Genomic DNA, 19307 nt, shown 5'->3' with positions numbered 1-19307 from the left:
CCAACACTACTTTTATATTAATTATGGTATAGAGAGGGTTGAATTGGCTATTCTTTGGTTTTGATTTTGTGCCTATTCATAAATTAAAATCATTCAAAATCATCTTCCATATCGGGATATGTATTTTTGTCCATAAAAATTTTATTGCTGGATTCTATGAAATCAAACACCACATGCATATCTCTGTCTATGTTGTGTATAACAATAATAAATTTGTTATGAAAGCCAACAAAATAAGCGTATATATCTATTTGCCATGGTACTATTGTAGGTCTATCTGCATATCTCTTCTAGAATTAAATAAGCATATCTCCTGTCTTATCTTCTAGTGTGTGATTTGGTTTGAATTTATTCTATAATTTTCAATACAGTTCTATTGCTACATATCGCAGTTAAATGATGATTAGGATGACAACCAACCATGTCATAAATAAGAGCTAGTAGTGCTAAAACCAAACGACCAATAATACATAGCTTTTGTCACGAACGAGCATTGTCCTACCAATTTTACTTCTTGATTCTAAATAAACTAGCTCACATAACAAAACTTGAAATTATATACACCAAACTGAAGAGGTGCCAAGAACAATGTATATGTGTATCTGCTCTTTTTTTTTTATCAAGAGCAAGCTTTATATTGTTTGTTTGTATATATCCCCTCCTTATTGTTGTCTCACTCCTAACTTTTACTATAGTCTTTTTGTTAATGGAGCTAGCATTGCTGTATATATGTTGATTGCCGCTTTTTTCCTCCTCTTTTAGCGCATGTGTACTTCGCCGGAAGGGTGAGGCTTGCATGCGAGGAACATCCCGTCTAATAGTAGCCAGGAGATTGTGAGGGCAAGTAATTAATTAATGGAGATGCTCTGCAGTAACTACCTTCCTAGATCACCACCAAGGGTTGAACTATGGATGCTGCACAGCACGATGGGCAGATTTTGATCGATCGGAGAAACTGGTATATGTACGTTCTTATCAAGATGTTACTTAGCGCATATGGGTCTCTCTATGTTCTTATCCTTAAAAAAATCAATGATAGTTTCTAGATATGAACGTGGATAACCATACTTGTCTGATTTATAGTTAGGAATTGACTTTTTTTTAAGAATGTGTAGGTTGATACTTGATAACTTGTATCTTTCCTCTCTCTTTTTTACTTTGTGATAAACACTAGTTTTGTGTGCGAATTGCAATTAATAGTGTTGAGAAATATGGACAATGTGAACTGGGTCATGGATAAATTTGATTCAAGATCACAGGATTAATGTCATCATAGTGTTAGAATGTGGTGTGTGGTCCAGTACTTAAAAATGGGCGTAATTTCCCGCTATCGGCTTGGCTTATGGGTGTGGCACTATTAAATTATGTCGTTATACGGTGGCAATTAATCCCTATATAAGCGCCTATATACTAGGCTCTAAACGCATCATCCTACGCCCTCACCTCTTCCTCTTGCTGCCTCACCGGCATTCTCCTCTCCTGCAAGATCCCTCGTTCCTCTCCTTTCATCCTCCTCACTTTTTGTACATTGTTCATTCAAATCAATACCATATGAATCATCTTTTGTTGTTAAAAGGGTGCTACCGGTGGGTGGTTTATTTTATCCCAGTGTGCACTCATCGGGTGCTCAAATTAAATTTAACATGTGACAAGATGCAAAGAGGACATGCAAGCTTAGCTCCCCATCATCCATCAACAAATGCAAGTGCATGGTATGGATCTCAACATAACTGATGAAAACACAATTTATTCGATTTTGACTTGCTTGTTTTCACATAGAGGGATTTATAAAAATTTACTACCTCCATTCTAAAATAGGTTCACTCTTATTCTCTACCATTTATCCCCAAATAAGTAATTTATATCGCCTACGTACCCTCGACCATAAATCTAGGAGTTCTATCATTACCTCTTATCTATCTACCAACCAACAGTATTCTATTAATGAGGGTCACCTTGTTTTTTTTTCTCTTCATACTAATTTTGAATCATAATGATTAGAAATTAATTTATTTTGGATCAGGGGTGGTAGTATTGACTATTGTTTGGTTTCAATTTCGTTCCTACTCATGAAATAAACTTTCAAGATCATCTTCTATGTTTTTTTTACGGGACTTGTTCCTATATCTAATTGTCCATAAAAATTACATCTTCAATTTTATGAAATCAAACTCCATATGTACAATAACACGATCTATCTATTCTGCGTATAACCACAAATTTGTTCAACAACTATCAAAATAATAATATAGCAAAATGATAGTTGCAATGGTACTATTGTAGGTTTATCTGCATATCTCTTACATTAAATAAGTACATATCTTATCTTATCTTCTAAGTTGTGATTTGGTTTGAATTTATTCTACAGTTAATTTTCAATATACATCTATTGCTATGTATCGCAGTTAAATGATACTAGGATGACAACCAACCATGTCATAAATAAGAGTAACTGAAGTTGCTAATGTCTACTGGCTAGAATAAACGAATATATATATCTTTTTGAATTTAACCTTAATAGCAGTAGACACCTAAAAACAAACGATAAATTAATACAAACTTTTTGTCACATACATGCATTGTCCTACCAATTTTACTTTGATTCTAAAAACTTCGCGCAACATGACCAACTTAATTACACCAAACTGTAGAGGTGCGGGCCAAGAACAATGTATATGCAGTATTCTTTTTCTCAAGAATTAACAAAGCTTTATATTGTTTTGTTTTGTACCCCTCTTTATTGTCTCACTCCTAGCTTTTACTAGTCCCTTTTTTTTGTGGAGTTAGCATATTTCTTTCTTGCTTAAATTAAGTACAAACGACCAAACCACTTTGATGTTTTGTGGTGTGGGGGTTTTCTCGGCAAGACCCAGCGTAGCATGCTTGAATGAAGTCATATGGTGTTTGGTACAGTAGATGGTGATATGGTGTATTTTTCTGTTTAAGTGTATTAAAAATTATGTGTATAATATTTTGTTTTAAATTTGATAGTAGTATGTAATGTGCATGTTAATTGAGTTGAATTCTATGCAAACCTTCTGTTTTTTTTTATTCTGTGTTTCATTTGTTTATAGATCTTTAATAGTTTGGGCTGGCAAGTTGCATCCAGCAGAAACTTCTGTTCCTTCGGTGTTTCCTGCCATCACCTCTTCCATCTTCATTGCCACCCCATGTTATATATGTTTGCACCTTGGCCCCCCTTCCTTAGCGTCAATGTCCCTGCTTTGTTTTAGATCCTTGAGTATTGCCTGACAAAGGTTACCAACCTTCACTCTCTTATTTTTCGTGCGCACGCTTGCCAAACTACTAAACAATATATTTTTATTAAAAAATTTTAAAAAAAGTTACTGTAGAAAATTACACTAATCTATTTTTAAGTTTTTTAACTAATACTTAATTAATCATGTGTTAATCCATCCTTTCATTTTACATGCGGAAGGTGCTCTGTTAAAGAAGTGTTGCCAATGTACTTATCAGCTCCATTTCCTAGTACTCACTTAGTCATGGAGGCAGCTGTACTATGAAAGGGATGAAGTGAAAGTGGATGAAAGCTTGCCCTAGTGACAGGGGAGGGGGGAGCTAGCGGGTGCGGGTGTTGATGGGGAAGACGGAAAAGGGATGGCTGGAAGGCAAAAGATTTGAAGCACCATGCTGTCTTAGAGCAACTCCAACAATCTAGCTATCTGGTTTGGATCGGTAAAAAAAAACAAAACGAGTCAAAACCGGGGTCCAACACACTCGGTATCTCGCTCCGCTCGCGATCCTGTTCGGCATCCGTCGCCCCTCGTCCTGCATATTTGCAGTGGCCATCCCGCTCGCAATCGCCTCTCTCCCGCGCACGCGCTCGTTTCCCGCCCGCGTGCTCCCGCCCAATCGGTCCCGCTGCCTCGCCCTCCCGCCGTGCTACGCCGTCGCACCTGTCCCGCCGTCCCGCGCCCTCGCCGTCCCGCGCCGTCGTCGGTCCCGCCGTCTAGCGCCCCCGCCCTTCCGCCGTCGCGCCGCTCCGGCCCCGGCCTTCGTCTCGCCATGTGGAGGCCGCCGCGTCCTGCTTCAACGGCGGCTAGGGACTTGGATCAGGATGCTCATCGCCCGGAAGGGGACTTGGATCAGTCGGGTATTGGATCGATGCGCCATCGGGTGGTTCCTCCAATAGGCGTCGATGGTTGGAAGGCACAAGGTCTGTTCATCGGTGAGCAAGTCACCGATGAGGAGGTCTGCACAGGTGAGACTCACTATCTACGTCTGTCAAACCCTTTGCTGTTAGTTGGATGACTAGATCACAGGAAGTTTAGCTCGTTCTGTATTCTACCTGAGGATTTTGGGATTGCATTCATGTTGGTTGTAGGTTTCTGGAAATAAAATTGCTGTCTTTCTTCGCACCTGACCAGAGTAGCTACTTGTTAGTACAGTACATTTGAATGAAAGATTCATCCAGATCAAATTGCTTCTTCTTTGCAAGTAAATAAACAGGACCTACCCTGAGTCTCGTTTTGCTATAAATCTTCCATCCTGCATTCACATCACAATAATTTCCACAAAATAAGATAGTTTACTATTGCAAGAGAGTAGGTAAATTAAAAGGATAATACTCTGTTATTTACATTGCTGCAAATGTCCACATTGCATATAATTTTATTCAGCTCGATAGTAGTTACATTACTACAATTGTCTGGTTTGCATATCATGTTATTCAGCCAGAGTTCCCATGCAAATCTTGAGCTTCCCATGCCCTGAGATGCTGAATGGAACCAGTGGTGTAGTTGCTTTCCCTATTGCCGGCTTACAGTCCTACATGATGTTTATTCTCCATTTATTTTCCTGTGACAGATGGTACGCAATCAGGTTATTTCACTGACCTCCTAGTAAATGATGTTGATGAATCTCAATTTGCCGCACCTACTAGTGATCCAATCTCCAATGAAGCTCCAACAGCTGCCAAGAGTTCTCAGGGTAGGACCAAAAATTTCACTACTCAGGAGGACATCCTTCTTGTGTCAGCTTGGCTGAATGTGGGCATGGATCCTATTCAAGGAGTAGATCAATCACAAGGCACATATTGGGCAAGAATACATGAATATTTCCATGCCAACAAAGAGTTTGAGTCAACGCGTTCTGAATCCTCTTTATTGAATCGTTGGTCCGCAATACAACATGATGTGAATATTTTCTGTGGATGTATGTCCAGAATAGAGGCTAGGAACCAGAGTGGTTCCAGAGTTGATGACAAGGTAAACACATTATTTCTGTGGTATGATTATTTGTCGCAGTTTTTAGTTCTCATGTTTATTTTGGTTTCAAATGTGCAGATCGCAAATGCATGTGAATTGTTTAAGGAGGAAGACAAGAAGCATAGGAAGTTTAACTTGATGCATTGCTGGAATATCCTGAAGGACAAGCCCAAGTGGATGGACAATCGGAAGAAAGTTGGATGTGCCAAAAAACCAAGCAATAAGAAACAGAAGACAGTGGCAAATTCAAGTCCTACATCAGTTGAACCTGCTGATCTTGATGTCTATTGTTCTGATGCTCAACCATCTGTAAGACCAGATGGAAAGAAGGCGGCAAAACAGAAGCTACGACAGGGTAGAACCATAGAAGCAGTGGACTATCTGATGGAAAAGAAGAAAGAAGCTGATGTTGTGAGAGAGTTGAAGAAAGAAGAGATGTGCAAGAAAGCCTTTGCTCTGCAGGAAGAGAGGTGCAAGAGAGCCTTTGCTCTGCAGGAAGAACGGAACAAATTGGAGAGAGAAAAGTTTGAGTTCCAGAAGAAAGAAGCTGAGAAGGCTGAGAAGGTGGAAGAGGAGAGAATTCTCGGTTTGGATTTGAGCACAATGAACTACAATCAGCAGAAATATTATGAATGGCGTCAGAACAAGATTCTCGCTCGACGTTGCAATATCTAGAAGTTCAGCTCGTAGCGTAGTTCAGTTTCTGAATGTTCAGCGTCCAGTGTCTGTGTGTTCAGTTCTGTTCTAAATGTTCAGACTTCAGAGTCTGTGTTCAGTTCTGTTCTAAATGTTTAGACTTCAGAGTCTAGAGTCTGTGTCGAAGTTCAATGTCTATGTGTGTGGCAGTATGTGTGATATAGTATGGTCCTAATTTCAGACGGACAACATTATGTGTGCGGCAGTTTATGTTTGAACTTCAGTTTCAGGGTCATGCTATTATCCCTGCTTCATTATCCTGCACCCTTTCATTTCCTTGGTCTGCCATCGATAAATACAGGTTATAAAAAATAACATTGTACAAGCCAATATGTCCAAAGCTGCCAAAAAATTTTCATAGAATTGCACAGCCTTTATGCATATGATACGTCCTCTTTTTCTAAATGTCCAAACTGGGACTTACAAAATGCAAAGCATATTTCAAATAAAAAGTTTTCAGATGTTTTATGTTCTGCGTCTAGAGAATGATAAGAATCAATAGGGATAAATCTCTTTTGGACAACAATCTCATAAATGGGACGCATTAATCTATATGATATAAATCTCCATGGTTTTGCCACAAGCGCTCGATGAGGTCTGCCTGAAGCTGAGTGTGGGTTTCCTTGTTCTTGATTTTTTTTGTCATTCTGAATGAAAGCTTCTAGTTCAGGTGTGTCACGCCCCGAACTAGCCCCGAACGGAACCAGCCTGTGACGCTCCAAATTAACCTGTTAACCGATACCAGTCCTAGGAAATTGTCACGCCCCGAACTAGCCCCGAACGGAACTAGCCCGTGACGCTCCAAATTAACCTGTTAATCGATACCAGTCCCAGGAAACAGTGCTGGTATGACAGGAAGACAGAATATTACAGCAACAGAGGTCTCTTTATTATAGAGTAGGAGTACAGTTATGTTGGGCTGCGGACAGATCCCGAGCTCACAACTGCATTACAAAAGGGAAACGGAAGCCGTGACTTGGACCAAACATCACAGGCGCGACTTGGGAACTAGGCCGAAACCCTAAAACACATCGTAGCCGACTTGCTCCTGGAAGATCTCCTCGTCAGCGGGGTCCATCTCATCTTCTTCAACCACTGGGGGGAGGATTATTTATATAGAGCAAGGGTGAGTAAAGGAGTACTCAGCAAGTCATGGGAATTATGTGTTTAATGAAGGCTTCAAAGGAAAGGCTGTTGTTTTTACAATTGATTTTTAGTAAACTCCTTTTTAAAACAACTAAGTGAGTGTTTCTCAAACGACACGGATAAGACAGTGCATCTCGTCCGGTCGGAGCATGTGCAATGTATCAGTCTTTGATTGATTCAAGATTGGCACCCGGCCACAACTTTCAAACGGCCAGCCGGGCCTAGCTGATCCCGTCGGCTACAAATGTTCCAAACATCGAACCCAAATTCCCAACAGCAATTTCACCAAGCAGTAGTCGAACAAAACTACGCTAAGGAATCACCTTACATCCGCCCATGACCGTGGGCACGGCTGTACGAACAGTTTAATAACCTCTGTAGAGGGGGCACACTTTACCCACGCGACATTACTAACCCGGATCACCCAGCCCATGGAGAACAGCCACGTCTGGTGACCTTAAGGCTTTCATGACAAGGCATTTCGAGAGCCGACACAGGTTTACCATATGCCGATGAGAGGGGTCCCAGACCAACAACAGGTTAGGTCCCAGACCATACTGTGCCAGGAAGCCCAGGGGTCCTCCCCGACACCACCCTGGCGAATCCACTTGTCTCCCGGCATCAAGGCTCCCCTGATTAGCTAATTACTCAGCCAGGGGTGTCCCATTCCATCCATGTGGTCGCACTAGCCTTATGTTCGGATGAAATTCCAAAGGAATCGGTCCTTAAGTGCAAGAGCGGGAAACCGTGCTCCCGGCACGTCCCCCGGTCTGTGATTTTTGGAAATTCATTTAGTTCGCAAGCACCGACCCAGGCATCGGGTTTTTCCAAGTCTTTTGTAAAACCCAAGTTTTACCCATCGTTGGATATTTTAAATTTGAGGGGAGGACTCCAACGTGCGTGCCCGAAGGCCCATCGAAGTACAACAGTCGACAAAGGAGGTTTAAGTGTTCAATAATTCAAGGAGGGTAATTGCAACAATTAGGATTGGGACCGGTAGGCTATCTCGCAAGCCGCGGCCAAATTTCTTGTGTTAATCCTATCCATGCATTATTTGCGGAAAAGAAATACTTAGATTTAAATTTTAGGTGCAAGATGATCAAAGGTGACTTGCCTTGCTCGAGATCTTGAGCTTGATCTTCGAAATCTGCGCACTCCGGGTCTTCGGGCTCCGAAGCTACACGCGAACGAGACGACTCAACAAACGGCGAAATTAAAGCCCTATTATTGACCTCTAAGCGTGCCATTGGGTAGATCTCGAGATTTGAGGATTTTTGGAAGTTGAACGGAGTCAGACGGATGTACGGTTGAGAAGACATTGAATTTCTAAGATTATTGGATTTTTGGTCTAAAGGAAAAAGGATTTAATTAAACCCTTTGAAAAAGAAAAGAAAGAGGGAGGAGGAACAGACTTCCCTCGGGCGGCTAGGGTGTGGCCCGAGAGAAGGGGCGCGGCTCAGCCGAGCTAATGGGCCGGCCGGCCCAGAAGGCAGCCCAAAGGCACGCGCGGGGAGAGAGGGAGGGGAACCGGTGGGCCGGGTCCACCTCGCGTGGTCCCGAGTAGGACCCGCTTGTCGGTGGCTCGGCTCACCGTGAGCGAGGTGCATGCGGCGCGGCGCTAGGGTTGGGGTGGGTGCGGTGCACGTGTGTGGCTTGCGGTGGACGCGGCGCGCAAGTGGCCCACGCGCAGCCTCTCGGCTCTCCGTGGGCCGCGCGCACGCGAGCGGGGACGGAGGGAGCAGCTGACCGGGGTCAGCTTGACCCGGTCCGGCCGAGCTAGCGCCGACGTGGCGCCTTTGTGGCTGCCACGCGAGCCGGCGGGAGGAAGACGAAGGCGCCGGCTGCGAATGGACGGCGGGCGGCGGCGGTTTCTCCGAGACGCCGTGCGACGACGAGGGTGACGGGGTGTACACCGGAATGACAAGGGAAAAAGAGAGGGAGCGAGCCAACGGCTCGGATTCGCCGGAGGGGGCTCGACGGCGGCGGATTGCTGCGGCGGCAACCGGCGGCGAGAAAGGGGGAAATCGGCAACGGCGTGACGGGAGATCGATTCGGGCGAGCTAGAGCATCTACGCGACTTCGGGAATCCGTTTCTAGCGTCGGATTGGACGGAACATCGCCGAGGAAGGCCGGCGACGGGCGGCTACTACCGAGCGCGGCGGTGACGGCGGCGAGCCTACTGCGAGCGGCGGCAGTGGTCGGGGCGGCGCAGGCTAGCTACAGGGAGGCTACACAAGCTACTGCTCGAGTCTAAGGGGAGGAGGAAGAGCGAGGAGGGAGAACGGGGGGGGGGGTTGTTCTACCGAGACAAGACGGGGCGCTGTGACGAGAGGCCGACGGCACGGGAGTGATCTCTCCGGCCTCGGGCCGGGGAAGAGGAAGAAGACAAGCGCCCGGAGTCCCCTTCCGATCCTAGCGCACACCGACTCCTCCGGCGCACGCGACGGCGAAGGGCGACGGCGAACAGGGCACGGGGCGAGGCGACAATGGCGGAAGGTGAAAGCGAGGGAGATGGGTTTGGGGGAGGGGATCGGGTTTATAGGGCGGCTATGTCGGTTCGGAAACCGACCTTGGGCGGTCAAGCCAGCGAGCTGGCGCCCCAGCTAGCGGCCAAAATGGCGACAGGGAGGATGACGCCGGCGGTGGAAGAGAAAAGGGAAAAAGGAAGAAAGAAAGGGGGCTTGCCCCTTGCTTCTTTGGGAAAAGAAGGAGGGAGAGAGGGCGACGAGGCAGGAGGAGGAGGAGCTCTGCCTCCATCCCTTGGAAGCTAGCGCGCGGAGTGGCGGGGCCGGGTCGATGACGACGGTGATGACGGTGGGACGGTTTGGAAGGGCGCGGCTACAGGGCGGCAGACGCGGGCTCAGGCGCGGTAGGCGCTGACGGCGGCGGCGGCGACTTGCCGGTCGGCCACCTCAGCGCGCGCGCACGGGAAGCAATGGGTGGCGCGGCGATTTGAGCAGCGTCAGCGGGAAGCGGCAACGAGAGCAGAGAGGGAGGGAGAAGTGAAAGAGAGAGAGCTCTCTCTCTCTCTCTCTCTCTCTCTCTCTCTCTCTCTCTCTCGCTCAGCGCCCGAGCGGCGCACGTGCCTCACACGTGCGGGCAAGGATGGAGGGGAGAGGAGAGTTGGGCTGAGGAGGAAATGGGCCGGGGAGAAGAGATCGGCCCACGAACTCGAGGAAGGCAAAATAGACTTTTCGAGAGGATTTGATTTGGGATGGATTTGAGATTAGGGTTTGGATTTCGACGATGGATTGGGGAATTGAGATCTGGAATGGCACAGACACTGGACAACAAACAAGGAGACAATTTTCGCATTTAGGATTTTTTAGAGATAGTTTTCCCACTAGGCGCCACGACGGAACGGGCGCTACAAGGTGCATCATCATGGGACACTGACACCCTTTCTCCCATGTCGTCGTAGTTGCAAACATATTGGCCTTTATTGTTGAAGTTGTATTCGTAGTCATCTCGCTCATCTTCAACAATCATGTTATGCATAATGATGCAAGCCATCATTATATCATGGAGCGTGTCTTCATCCCACATACGAGCCGCCCCACGAACAATTGCAAAGCAAGATTGTAGAACCCCAAATGCCCTTTCAACATCCTTTCAACAAGCTTCTCGTGCCTTTGCAAAGTATTTTTTCTTATTACCTTGTGGCTCCGGAATGGTCTTCACAAAAGTTGCCCACGATGGATATATCCCATCTGCAAGATAATAACCCATCGAATATTCATGACCATTGATGTCAAAATTAACTTGTGGACCTTCTCCCTCAGCGAGCCTTGCAAATATATCTGATCGTTGAAGCACATTAATGTCATTGTGTGAACCTGGCATGCCAAAGAATGCATGCCATATCCATAGATCTTTAGATGCAACTGCTTCCAGTATAATTGTAGGCTCCTTTTTATAGCCCCTATACATCCCATGCCATGCAGTAGGACAATTCTTCCAGCTCCAATGCATACAATCTATGGAACCTAGCATACCAGGAAATCCTCTGCTCGCTCCAATTGTAAGTAACCTAGCAGTATCCTGTTCATTAGGCTTCCTCATGTACTCTAGCCCAAAAACCTCAACAACTGTTGCAACAAACTTTCTCAAAGCTTCTAGAGCGGTGCTCTCACCAATACGAATGTACTCGTCCAAAGCATCAGCTGGTACTCCATAAGCCAACATACGGAAAGCCGCTACTACCTTCTGCAGACAAGATAATCCGAGCACACCGGCTGCATTCCTCTTCTGCTTAAAATAATCGTCATATTCCTCAACAGCTTTCATTATGCGAAGAAATACATGTAGCCTCATCCAAAACCTATATCATGATGCAATTAAATTAAATTAGCAATACTATAAAACACGGCACATAAAAATTATATAAACATTATAGAGAACATGCGAACCTGCGTCTAAAGATGTTTGGTCCAAACGTTGGATTATCTGAGAAATAGTCTTTGTAAAGAAGATTGTGCCACAATAGTCTATCCCGATGCACTACCTCATGTCCCTGAACAGATCCAATTCGACCCAGATTATTTACTGATTCCTCAATGATCATTTACGCAGCACCAAAAAATAGATCATGCTCCTCATCCGACGAAGAGGGATCAATCAATTCGTTCATTACGAACTCATTAAATTCATCATCGGACTCCATACCCTGCACGCAAGAGTGATCAATTTCTACTGATGTTAATTGAATTCACGCAAGATTGCAGTACCAATCTTACTCTACATGGCGATAGTGCACGCACCTGTTGGATGAGTGGCCGGCGGCGGCGTGATGACGCAACAAGGAGGCACGCGGCGTGCATAAACGATCTGCCGCCGGCGACGCGGTGCAACGAGAGGCAGCGACGTGCAGAAGGAAGCTGCCGGCTGTGAACGACGTCCAAGCGATGGCCGGAAACCAGCGGCGGCGGCGGAGAAACAAGAAGTCGCGGAGTCAACCGGTCCGGAAGAACGGGAGCCGTGACGTGGACCCTTTTGAATATGGAGAGTCAATATTTAGCTAGGCTGTTGGTTTTACCCCTCTGTTTGGGATCTTTTTTCCTTTTTACAGACCTCTTTACTCTCTAAACTTAGCTAATCATATACATAATCTCTTGGAGTTGCAAATAGGTTGTAAGAAGAATGCCCCCACGATGACCTTGGTCCACACAGAGTTATTTTTCCCTTTGACAGAAGCTGAATATCATGGCATAGCATCCTACTATTTCCAGGATGAACTGACAAATGCCGGTGTATTCGAAGGGCGTACTTGCGCAACTGATGCAGGCCAGTAGTTTGGCAGCTTCTAAAATTTTGTTCATTCTGCTAGTGCATCAAAGGAGGTTGCGTTTTCTTCTCAAACATTGTTAGTGATCTGCAACAGACTTTGGGTTCACACGATAGGGCTGAAGTGTTCGTACAGGGGTGTCATTTCTGATCATCAATATGGCATGAGTCATTTTACACATGTTCTTTCTTCTGTTTTATTCGATAGCTTACACTCATACAATTTAGTTTTGGAAAGAATTAATATATAACCTGTTGCATGCTCATGATTCTCTCATAAAAAATATGTGCCCATAAGTAGCGAAAGAACTCCTCTACACATTATCTTCCTAACTTGTTCACATGTAAATGCCATCCTACAAGTTGGCCAAAATGGACAATGTCGGTCATGGGCCTCACCTTTTTAAGTACTTCATGACAAGAAACAAGATACCCAATATAGCACCGTGCACTTTGTTTCTGTGCTCCTCAGATAGCTATTCGATTCTTGGAAATCCTTAGGCTACCCACCACAGTAACATAAAATCCTACATAATTTCATGGCTAGGATTCTTTATCTAATCAATTTGGTGGTTCTTTTCCTTGGCTTTAATCTGCACAGAGCTCTCTCATGGAGGAACCAAAGTTACATGAATGATATCGCTGATCGATGTGCCCCTTCACCCCATCCTTTAAGTATGTGCCAGTCACGAGCAGCAGCTTTTGGCTATCCATGTGAAGAATACAAGGTACGACTACATCTTAGTCCTGTATGGTTCGCTTCTGTAAGAAAAAACTCATTTTTATAAAGTATATGGCATGACTTGCAGGTCACAACAGAAGATGGCTACATTCTTAGTTTAAAGAGGATTCCCCATGGTCCTCATGACTCTAACACCTCGACTGAGATGAGGCCACCGGTACTGCTTTTCCATGGACTTATGGTGGTAAGGACATTGTTGTACCAATCTTGTGCCATCTGTGCTCTCATCATACCTGAATCAAGTGTGTTGTTTGGACAGGATGGTGCTACTTGGGTAATGAGTACTCCAAAACAATCACTTGGATTTATTTTGGCAGACAATGGATTTGATGTTTGGATTGCCAATAGTCGTGGAACAAATTCCAGCCGGAACCATACCTCACTCTCCACAAAAGATCCGGTTCTCATCTCAAGCTTTATCAAGATTTAATTTGCCATAGAATTATACTAAAAGCATGTTGGGTACTCTTTTCAGGCTTACTGGGAATGGTCGTGGGACGAACTTGCTTCCTACGATCTTCCTGCAGTGCTGCAGTTTGCCTATGATCACACAGGCGAGAAAATCCACTATATCGGTCACTCCCTGGTGAGCTCATATGTGCCACTTGAAAATGTCAATTACTAGACACTTCTGCCTTTTCAGTGATGCTGTAAAAAAAATTGCTACTTGCATTTTTCTAGGGAACCTTGATGATTCTTGCAGCCTTCTCTGAGCACAAGTTACTAGATGTAGTGCGATCAGCTGTTTTGCTCTGCCCAATAGCTTATCTGAGCAGGACGAAATCCAAACTCCTTAAGCTTGCTGCTCACATCTTCCTTGCAGAAGTAAAATGCTGTAAACTTTCTTGTTCTTATTGTTACTGGCAGATCATGGTTGATGCTATTTATCTCTTTGTTTGTCTTGTGCAGACAGTTCACTGGCTAGGCTTTCACGAGTTCAATCCTGTTGGGTAGGCACTTCCACAAAACTTCTAATGTACTTGAAAAAAAAAATCAGTAAATGTACTTCAATGCCAAGTTCTTGCTTGTAGTTTTTGCATATCACAGCAACTCTATTAATTACCAGTAGAGATGCCCATACTTGTAAGTCATAACGTGACTATCGTATGACTATCGTATCATGGAACGATGTGTCACTGTCACCAAATTTGCTATTGCTATATAGGGATAGTCTACAGTTTATACTGGTATTTTGGATAACTAGGCCCAAATGTGATTGTGCTTACTTAAAGCCGTAAGCATTGACTACTATGGGTGTCCTGCTGCATGACAGGCCAGTTGCACATGAAGTTCTAAGCCAAATATGCGGCGATCCTGAAATTAATTGCTATGATCTATTTTCGGCTGTAGCAGGTATTTTTTTTCTTTCCTCCAATTTACCACGCCCTAAACAATATGTGATATTAAGCTCATCCTAGTAACACCAATTGCATGGATTTGATTTTGTGACTGAAGGACCAGATTGCTGCCTCAATACTTCAACCTTTTGTGCCTTTCTAGAGCATGCTCCACAGTCTACCTCCGTCAGAAACCTCGTTCACTTGTCGCAGCGTAAGAACCTCTTATCAGAAATATTTTTAAGGATGTTATTCTTCAAACCTCTGTCACATCACTCACTCTTCTATTTCCTGATCTACCTTCCAAAACAGTGGTAAGAAATGGAGGTGTCAGCAGGTTCGACTACGGCAACGCCAAGAATAACATGAAGCATTACAACCAGCCACGCCCACCGCCGTACAACCTCTCCTCCATTCCGAATCATGTCCCCATCTTCCTCACCCATGGTGGCGAGGACTACCTCGGCGATGTCCCCGACACAAGGCACCTCCTGAGGACGCTGGTCAAGAAGCACAACAGCGACAGCATCGAGGTGATCTACGTGCCAGACTACGCGCATGCCGACTTTATCATGGCCTACAATGCTCCAGAACTCATATACGGACCGATGGTCGACTTCTTTAAGCGCCACTGAAACCAGATCCACCAGATTTCACCATTGGCTGTATGCATTGCCAAAGTAGCAGCCGTATGACAAGTTTCAGCATTGAAGATTTCAGTCTCACTGAGCTTGCATCCATCAGTACATCTTTGTCATGTCAAAGTATATATGTCAGTTCCACCATGCTAGATAACACGAAAATAAAGGATTTGATAAATTGTTACTCGATCTCGTTGTAATCACAATGTTCTTGATTCACTGGTCTCTTGCAAAAAATGAATATGGCCAACCTAATTTGTTTTTGTACCATTAATTCTTATTTTCTATTGTCTATCAGATCTATTGCTTCTAGCAACAAATCCAATCAGATGTGTTGTGATGTTGATAGTTGAGATGCTGCCATCAAAAAGAGACGGAGAGTATCTGAATTGGGCGCTACAGCCGCCAGAATTGCTAGGAGGTCCCAGGTGTCCCAACTCCCAATTGTCCGGATTTTCCTTTTCCCTTCCAACTATTTTGGTAGAAAATCACATGAATGATGAATCGTCATTGGTTTTTTTCCCCCTTGATTTCTAGCGGCAACCGTCACTGCCGCTGAGCTGAATGGTGGTAATTTGCTTGACTTAGCTTTGATGGGATGTGATGAGATATTTGACAGCTTTGAGGTCATGGAGATGCACGCGATTCAACTTGGCTACCTGCCATTTCATACCTTTGTGAGGTTTATAATAGGTTACTGGCATACTCGCTCCGTCCCAAAATAATTCGACCTAGAATGGGTCACAGGTTAATTTATTTTAGGATGGAGGAAGATATTGTTGAGCTGAAATGTAGAATTACTTATATAGATAGATGATTTTTATTTCTTGCATATCCAGTGCCACCAAAGAAAAGAAGAGGTTGGTAGCTTTATGTGGAAACAAGACAACAAAGTAAAATTGTATACTAGTATGTTTTTCCTCTTTAGATGTATGACAGAGAGCCAGAGCTTTCTTGCAAATAAAAAAGAAAAGGAAAAAGGAGTTTTTACCCCAAAAAAAAAGGTCAGAGGGAGACCCAAATTAACTGAACTTATTTTATTTCCAGATTTTTTCCTTTTTATTCATGTCCTCCTTTGTGCTGCCAAGGGTTGCCAAGAACTTGGCAGCAAACTGAGCCAGATGTTCATGTGGCACTCCCTATTTGCCTCCAGGGAATTATGTGTGATATCTGGCTGCAAATAAGGGACAGGAAAAAGGCTTTGACAAGTGCTTGGCGTTGACATTGTTATCTTTTTCGGCAGTAATGCTCTAGTCAAATAATTCTAGACAGGTTAATTTGTATATAAAATATCAAATTATTGAGAAGAGTCCAAGTCTCTTGCTCCTGTTGAGTTTCTCTTTAGTCTCTTCCCTTCAATGAAAAGAGCCTGACGTTTTCTCCTCAATTAGTACAGTACTTTGATAACACAGAGTAGCTGTGATAAAAAGGCCAATGTATTAATTGACAGGTTCTTATCAGATAAGCAAACACATGAGTACATGACCTATAGGAGAACCAAGAGTCCAAACAAAAAAAGGCCAAGTGATCAAGGTGACTTGGCTTCCATGTTTCATCAATCAAACAGCACAAAAGGGAATGAAAAGAACTTGCCAATTCTTTACTTTTAGACCATGTGTGACTCAGCATCTGTTCTTGTCCCTTCAGGAGCCAAAGAACTACAGTACTACTACCATCACTTGGAAGCGTAGCGACAGCTTTCCGAGTTCAATTAGGATTAACTAATCACTTGATTAAGGAATCTTTTTTTAAGTAAACCTGATTAATTAAAGAATCTGGAGTCACACTACCACCTGGAGATATCAACCGCGGTTTCTGACGACACGTCGTGCCGGATCCAGAACCTTGTACCTGCAATGATGAATGCAGTCATCAGATGCAGCAAAAGACCAACCGTTTCGCTCATAGCTGATTATAAATCATACTATTTATTAGCATCAGATAATAATAATTTATATAATTAGAATTTTCATGCGTTCTTAGCGATTGAAAAGCTAATATTAAAAAAGAAACTATGATATAAAAATGTGAAAATCAACTTGAAAATTAAGTTTTGAAATTTATATTATGGATAAGTTTTTTCTGAATTGTCATCCGGTCGCTTTCTGATCATCTGGTTAGATTAGATCACAGGCAGGAGGATATGGCTTGCTGATGGCCAGCTAGCCCAGCAGATGAGCAGGGTGCGTGGTTATGTGTGAGGAATCAGGCTGGATCACATGGATGATTGGTCGTGATCCCGGTGGTTTACTGCTAATCATCTCACTTGGCTAGTCGGCCCGCGTTCTTCGCCGCACCGTCTGCTGCTCCTTGATTTTCCTTGCAAATCATTGCATCTGGCGATTATAAATTTGTAATAATTCGTTAGCTCGTGAAGCTTCTTGTCAGAACTTGTTGGAAGAATACTGTACTGTACTGGCCTAACACAACTGTAACAACTGGTTTCTGAGATATCTTCCCTTCTCTTGATCTGGAAGATATATCTTCTCTGAATCACGATATGTGCCTGGTGGTGGATGATTACCGCGCATACATGCAGCTTGGAAATAATCTGCAATCACGCGCGTTTCTGATTCAGTTAGTGGCATATGAATCCCCCTCGGATCTTGACAGATTCCTGAACAATACCGAAAACGAAAGGAACTGCATAATTGCTCCAAGTTATCACCCCCCCCCCCCCCCCCCCCTCCTGTGAAATCGTGATCACGACATGCATATATACAACCTATAGCTATCGTATTTTGTGACATAAATTATGAAACAAACCGAAGAGAAAAATGCAGAGAAAACGAAGAACACAAGAAAATGTAAACGTCATATGTGTTGGCTGTTCTGCAGAGTTGCAGGCATATGCTGCTGTTGTTGGCGAGACGCCGACGAGAACTTAACGCGGCCGCTGTCGCGGTAGGTCCGGCGATCGATCAGCTGGATTTTCTTTTTTTTTCTTTGTTGCAGTTGCCCTCCGCCCTCTCCGGGATGCCGTTGATCAGGTGACGCTTGTCGATTACCGCTTGTGTTGGGCACAATAATTTCTCTGGGTGAGAGCGAGTTCTCGTGCTTGATTTGGCCATAAGTTTCCCCCTCTTTCTGAGATTGTTGTTTTTCCCCCTCTTTTGTGATGCATTGTAAATTTTACCTTTTTCAGATTTTTATTACTTTCTTTTTTTCACTTACATGCCTATTTTTTCTCGATTACACGAAAAACACGCATGTAAACAGTATATGCGTGCACTCCATTTCTAGCACGCATACGCTTTTCATGAACATATTTCTAACTGTTAGGTAATGAAATAAACATTTTGGCCTTTGCTTAATGAGCTGTAGCCAATTATTATAAAATCTACACATAGAAACACTCAACACGTACTGACATAACATAAAGTAAACACAAACTAAAAAACACCAACACAAGATAAAAAAAAACCCATAATTACTTAATTCTATTTGTAAATCTCCATCCGAAGTTAGAAAAAGATGCATAATCATTGATTTTAAGTTTATGATATGCATCATTTGTTAGCTTATTGTCGTCATTATGCCTTTGTAAGAACATATTTCTAATGAGGCCACGGAGTAATCTCTGGCCTCGTCTATTAAACATATGTTATAATATTTTATAGTAAAATAATGTTAAAAACATGCACTGCCCCAGCACCAAAACGCACGCGTGATAATGCTATATTAGGGGATCCTCCTAAGCTACGTTCCAAACTACGGCTTAACTAGGTACTAGTATTGGTAGTATAAAAACCTTCACCCTCTGGTCACGTAAGCTTCCATTCATCGGCGGAAACAGGGTAATGGAAAAACCAATTGCGGCTCTACAAGGTAACGTACGTCAAATAAAATCAAAGCCTGTCATTTTCGCGCCATCCTAAAATTTACTGATAAGAAATTGCAATTTGTGTCCTCTCCCTGCTGGTGAAGTAGTAAGCATCCGAATCTTGATTTTTTTTTATTTTTTTATTTTTTGTACTTTTAAAATTTTAAATTCTAAAAGTTCCGAAACTTATTTTCCATTTGAACTTTTTAGGAATGTTAGTCATACTAGAGTGACGAAACAACACTATCACGTTGATCTACATGACGTGACAACGTTATTTTGTCATGCTGGTCTAACTAGCGTGATGGTGTATTTGGCCACACCATCCTAATTGGCGTGACTAAGGCCCTATTTGTTTTAGCTTAGAATTAGTATAATCTGGATTATTAGCAATAATTTGGAACAAATAGG

General features: G+C 43.5%; 2 protein-coding genes across 3 annotated transcripts; both read left to right on the top strand.

The window, feature by feature from the left end:
• Positions 1 to 4026: 4026 nt before the first annotated feature.
• On the top strand, positions 4027 to 6153 carry LOC127777789 (glutathione S-transferase T3-like). Its single transcript, XM_052304403.1, has 3 exons — positions 4027 to 4222; positions 4828 to 5228; positions 5307 to 6153. The coding sequence occupies exons 1-3, from the start codon at positions 4027 to 4029 to the stop codon at positions 5901 to 5903; spliced, it is 1194 nt and encodes a 397-aa protein (XP_052160363.1). The 3' UTR covers positions 5904 to 6153.
• A 6499-nt stretch (positions 6154 to 12652) lies between these two features.
• On the top strand, positions 12653 to 15343 carry LOC127776072 (triacylglycerol lipase 2-like). 2 transcript variants are annotated; one of them, XM_052302393.1, is made up of 9 exons: positions 12653 to 13081; positions 13163 to 13279; positions 13355 to 13495; positions 13571 to 13681; positions 13777 to 13920; positions 14005 to 14045; positions 14369 to 14448; positions 14557 to 14646; positions 14745 to 15343. In XM_052302393.1, the coding sequence occupies exons 1-9, from the start codon at positions 12893 to 12895 to the stop codon at positions 15065 to 15067; spliced, it is 1236 nt and encodes a 411-aa protein (XP_052158353.1). In that variant the 5' UTR covers positions 12653 to 12892; the 3' UTR covers positions 15068 to 15343. The 2 variants fall into 2 exon arrangements, with proteins under 2 accessions (XP_052158353.1, XP_052158351.1); XM_052302391.1 differs by having other exon boundaries at positions 12654 to 13081; positions 14551 to 14646.
• Positions 15344 to 19307: the final 3964 nt, after the last annotated feature.

Source organism: Oryza glaberrima, chromosome 6 (genome assembly GCF_000147395.1).
Source record: "Oryza glaberrima chromosome 6, OglaRS2, whole genome shotgun sequence".
NCBI lineage: Eukaryota > Viridiplantae > Streptophyta > Magnoliopsida > Poales > Poaceae > Oryza > Oryza glaberrima.
The sequence above is the reverse complement of the archived record's forward strand: the minus strand, read 5'-3'. Positions and strand labels throughout refer to the sequence as shown.

Bases quoted from the DNA above. Each gene is read 5' to 3' on its own strand.
- LOC127776072 (XM_052302391.1), top strand. From the start codon at position 12,893: ATGGCTAGGATTCTTTATCTAATCAATTTGGTGGTTCTTTTCCTTGGC. The intron at 13,280-13,354 runs GTAAGGACATTG...TTGTTTGGACAG, and splicing joins TTTTCCATGGACTTATGGTG to GATGGTGCTACTTGGGTAAT. The intron at 13,682-13,776 runs GTGAGCTCATAT...GCATTTTTCTAG, and splicing joins ACTATATCGGTCACTCCCTG to GGAACCTTGATGATTCTTGC.
- LOC127777789 (XM_052304403.1), top strand. From the start codon at position 4,027: ATGTGGAGGCCGCCGCGTCCTGCTTCAACGGCGGCTAGGGACTTGGAT. The intron at 4,223-4,827 runs GTGAGACTCACT...TTCCTGTGACAG, and splicing joins CGATGAGGAGGTCTGCACAG to ATGGTACGCAATCAGGTTAT. The intron at 5,229-5,306 runs GTAAACACATTA...TCAAATGTGCAG, and splicing joins GTTCCAGAGTTGATGACAAG to ATCGCAAATGCATGTGAATT.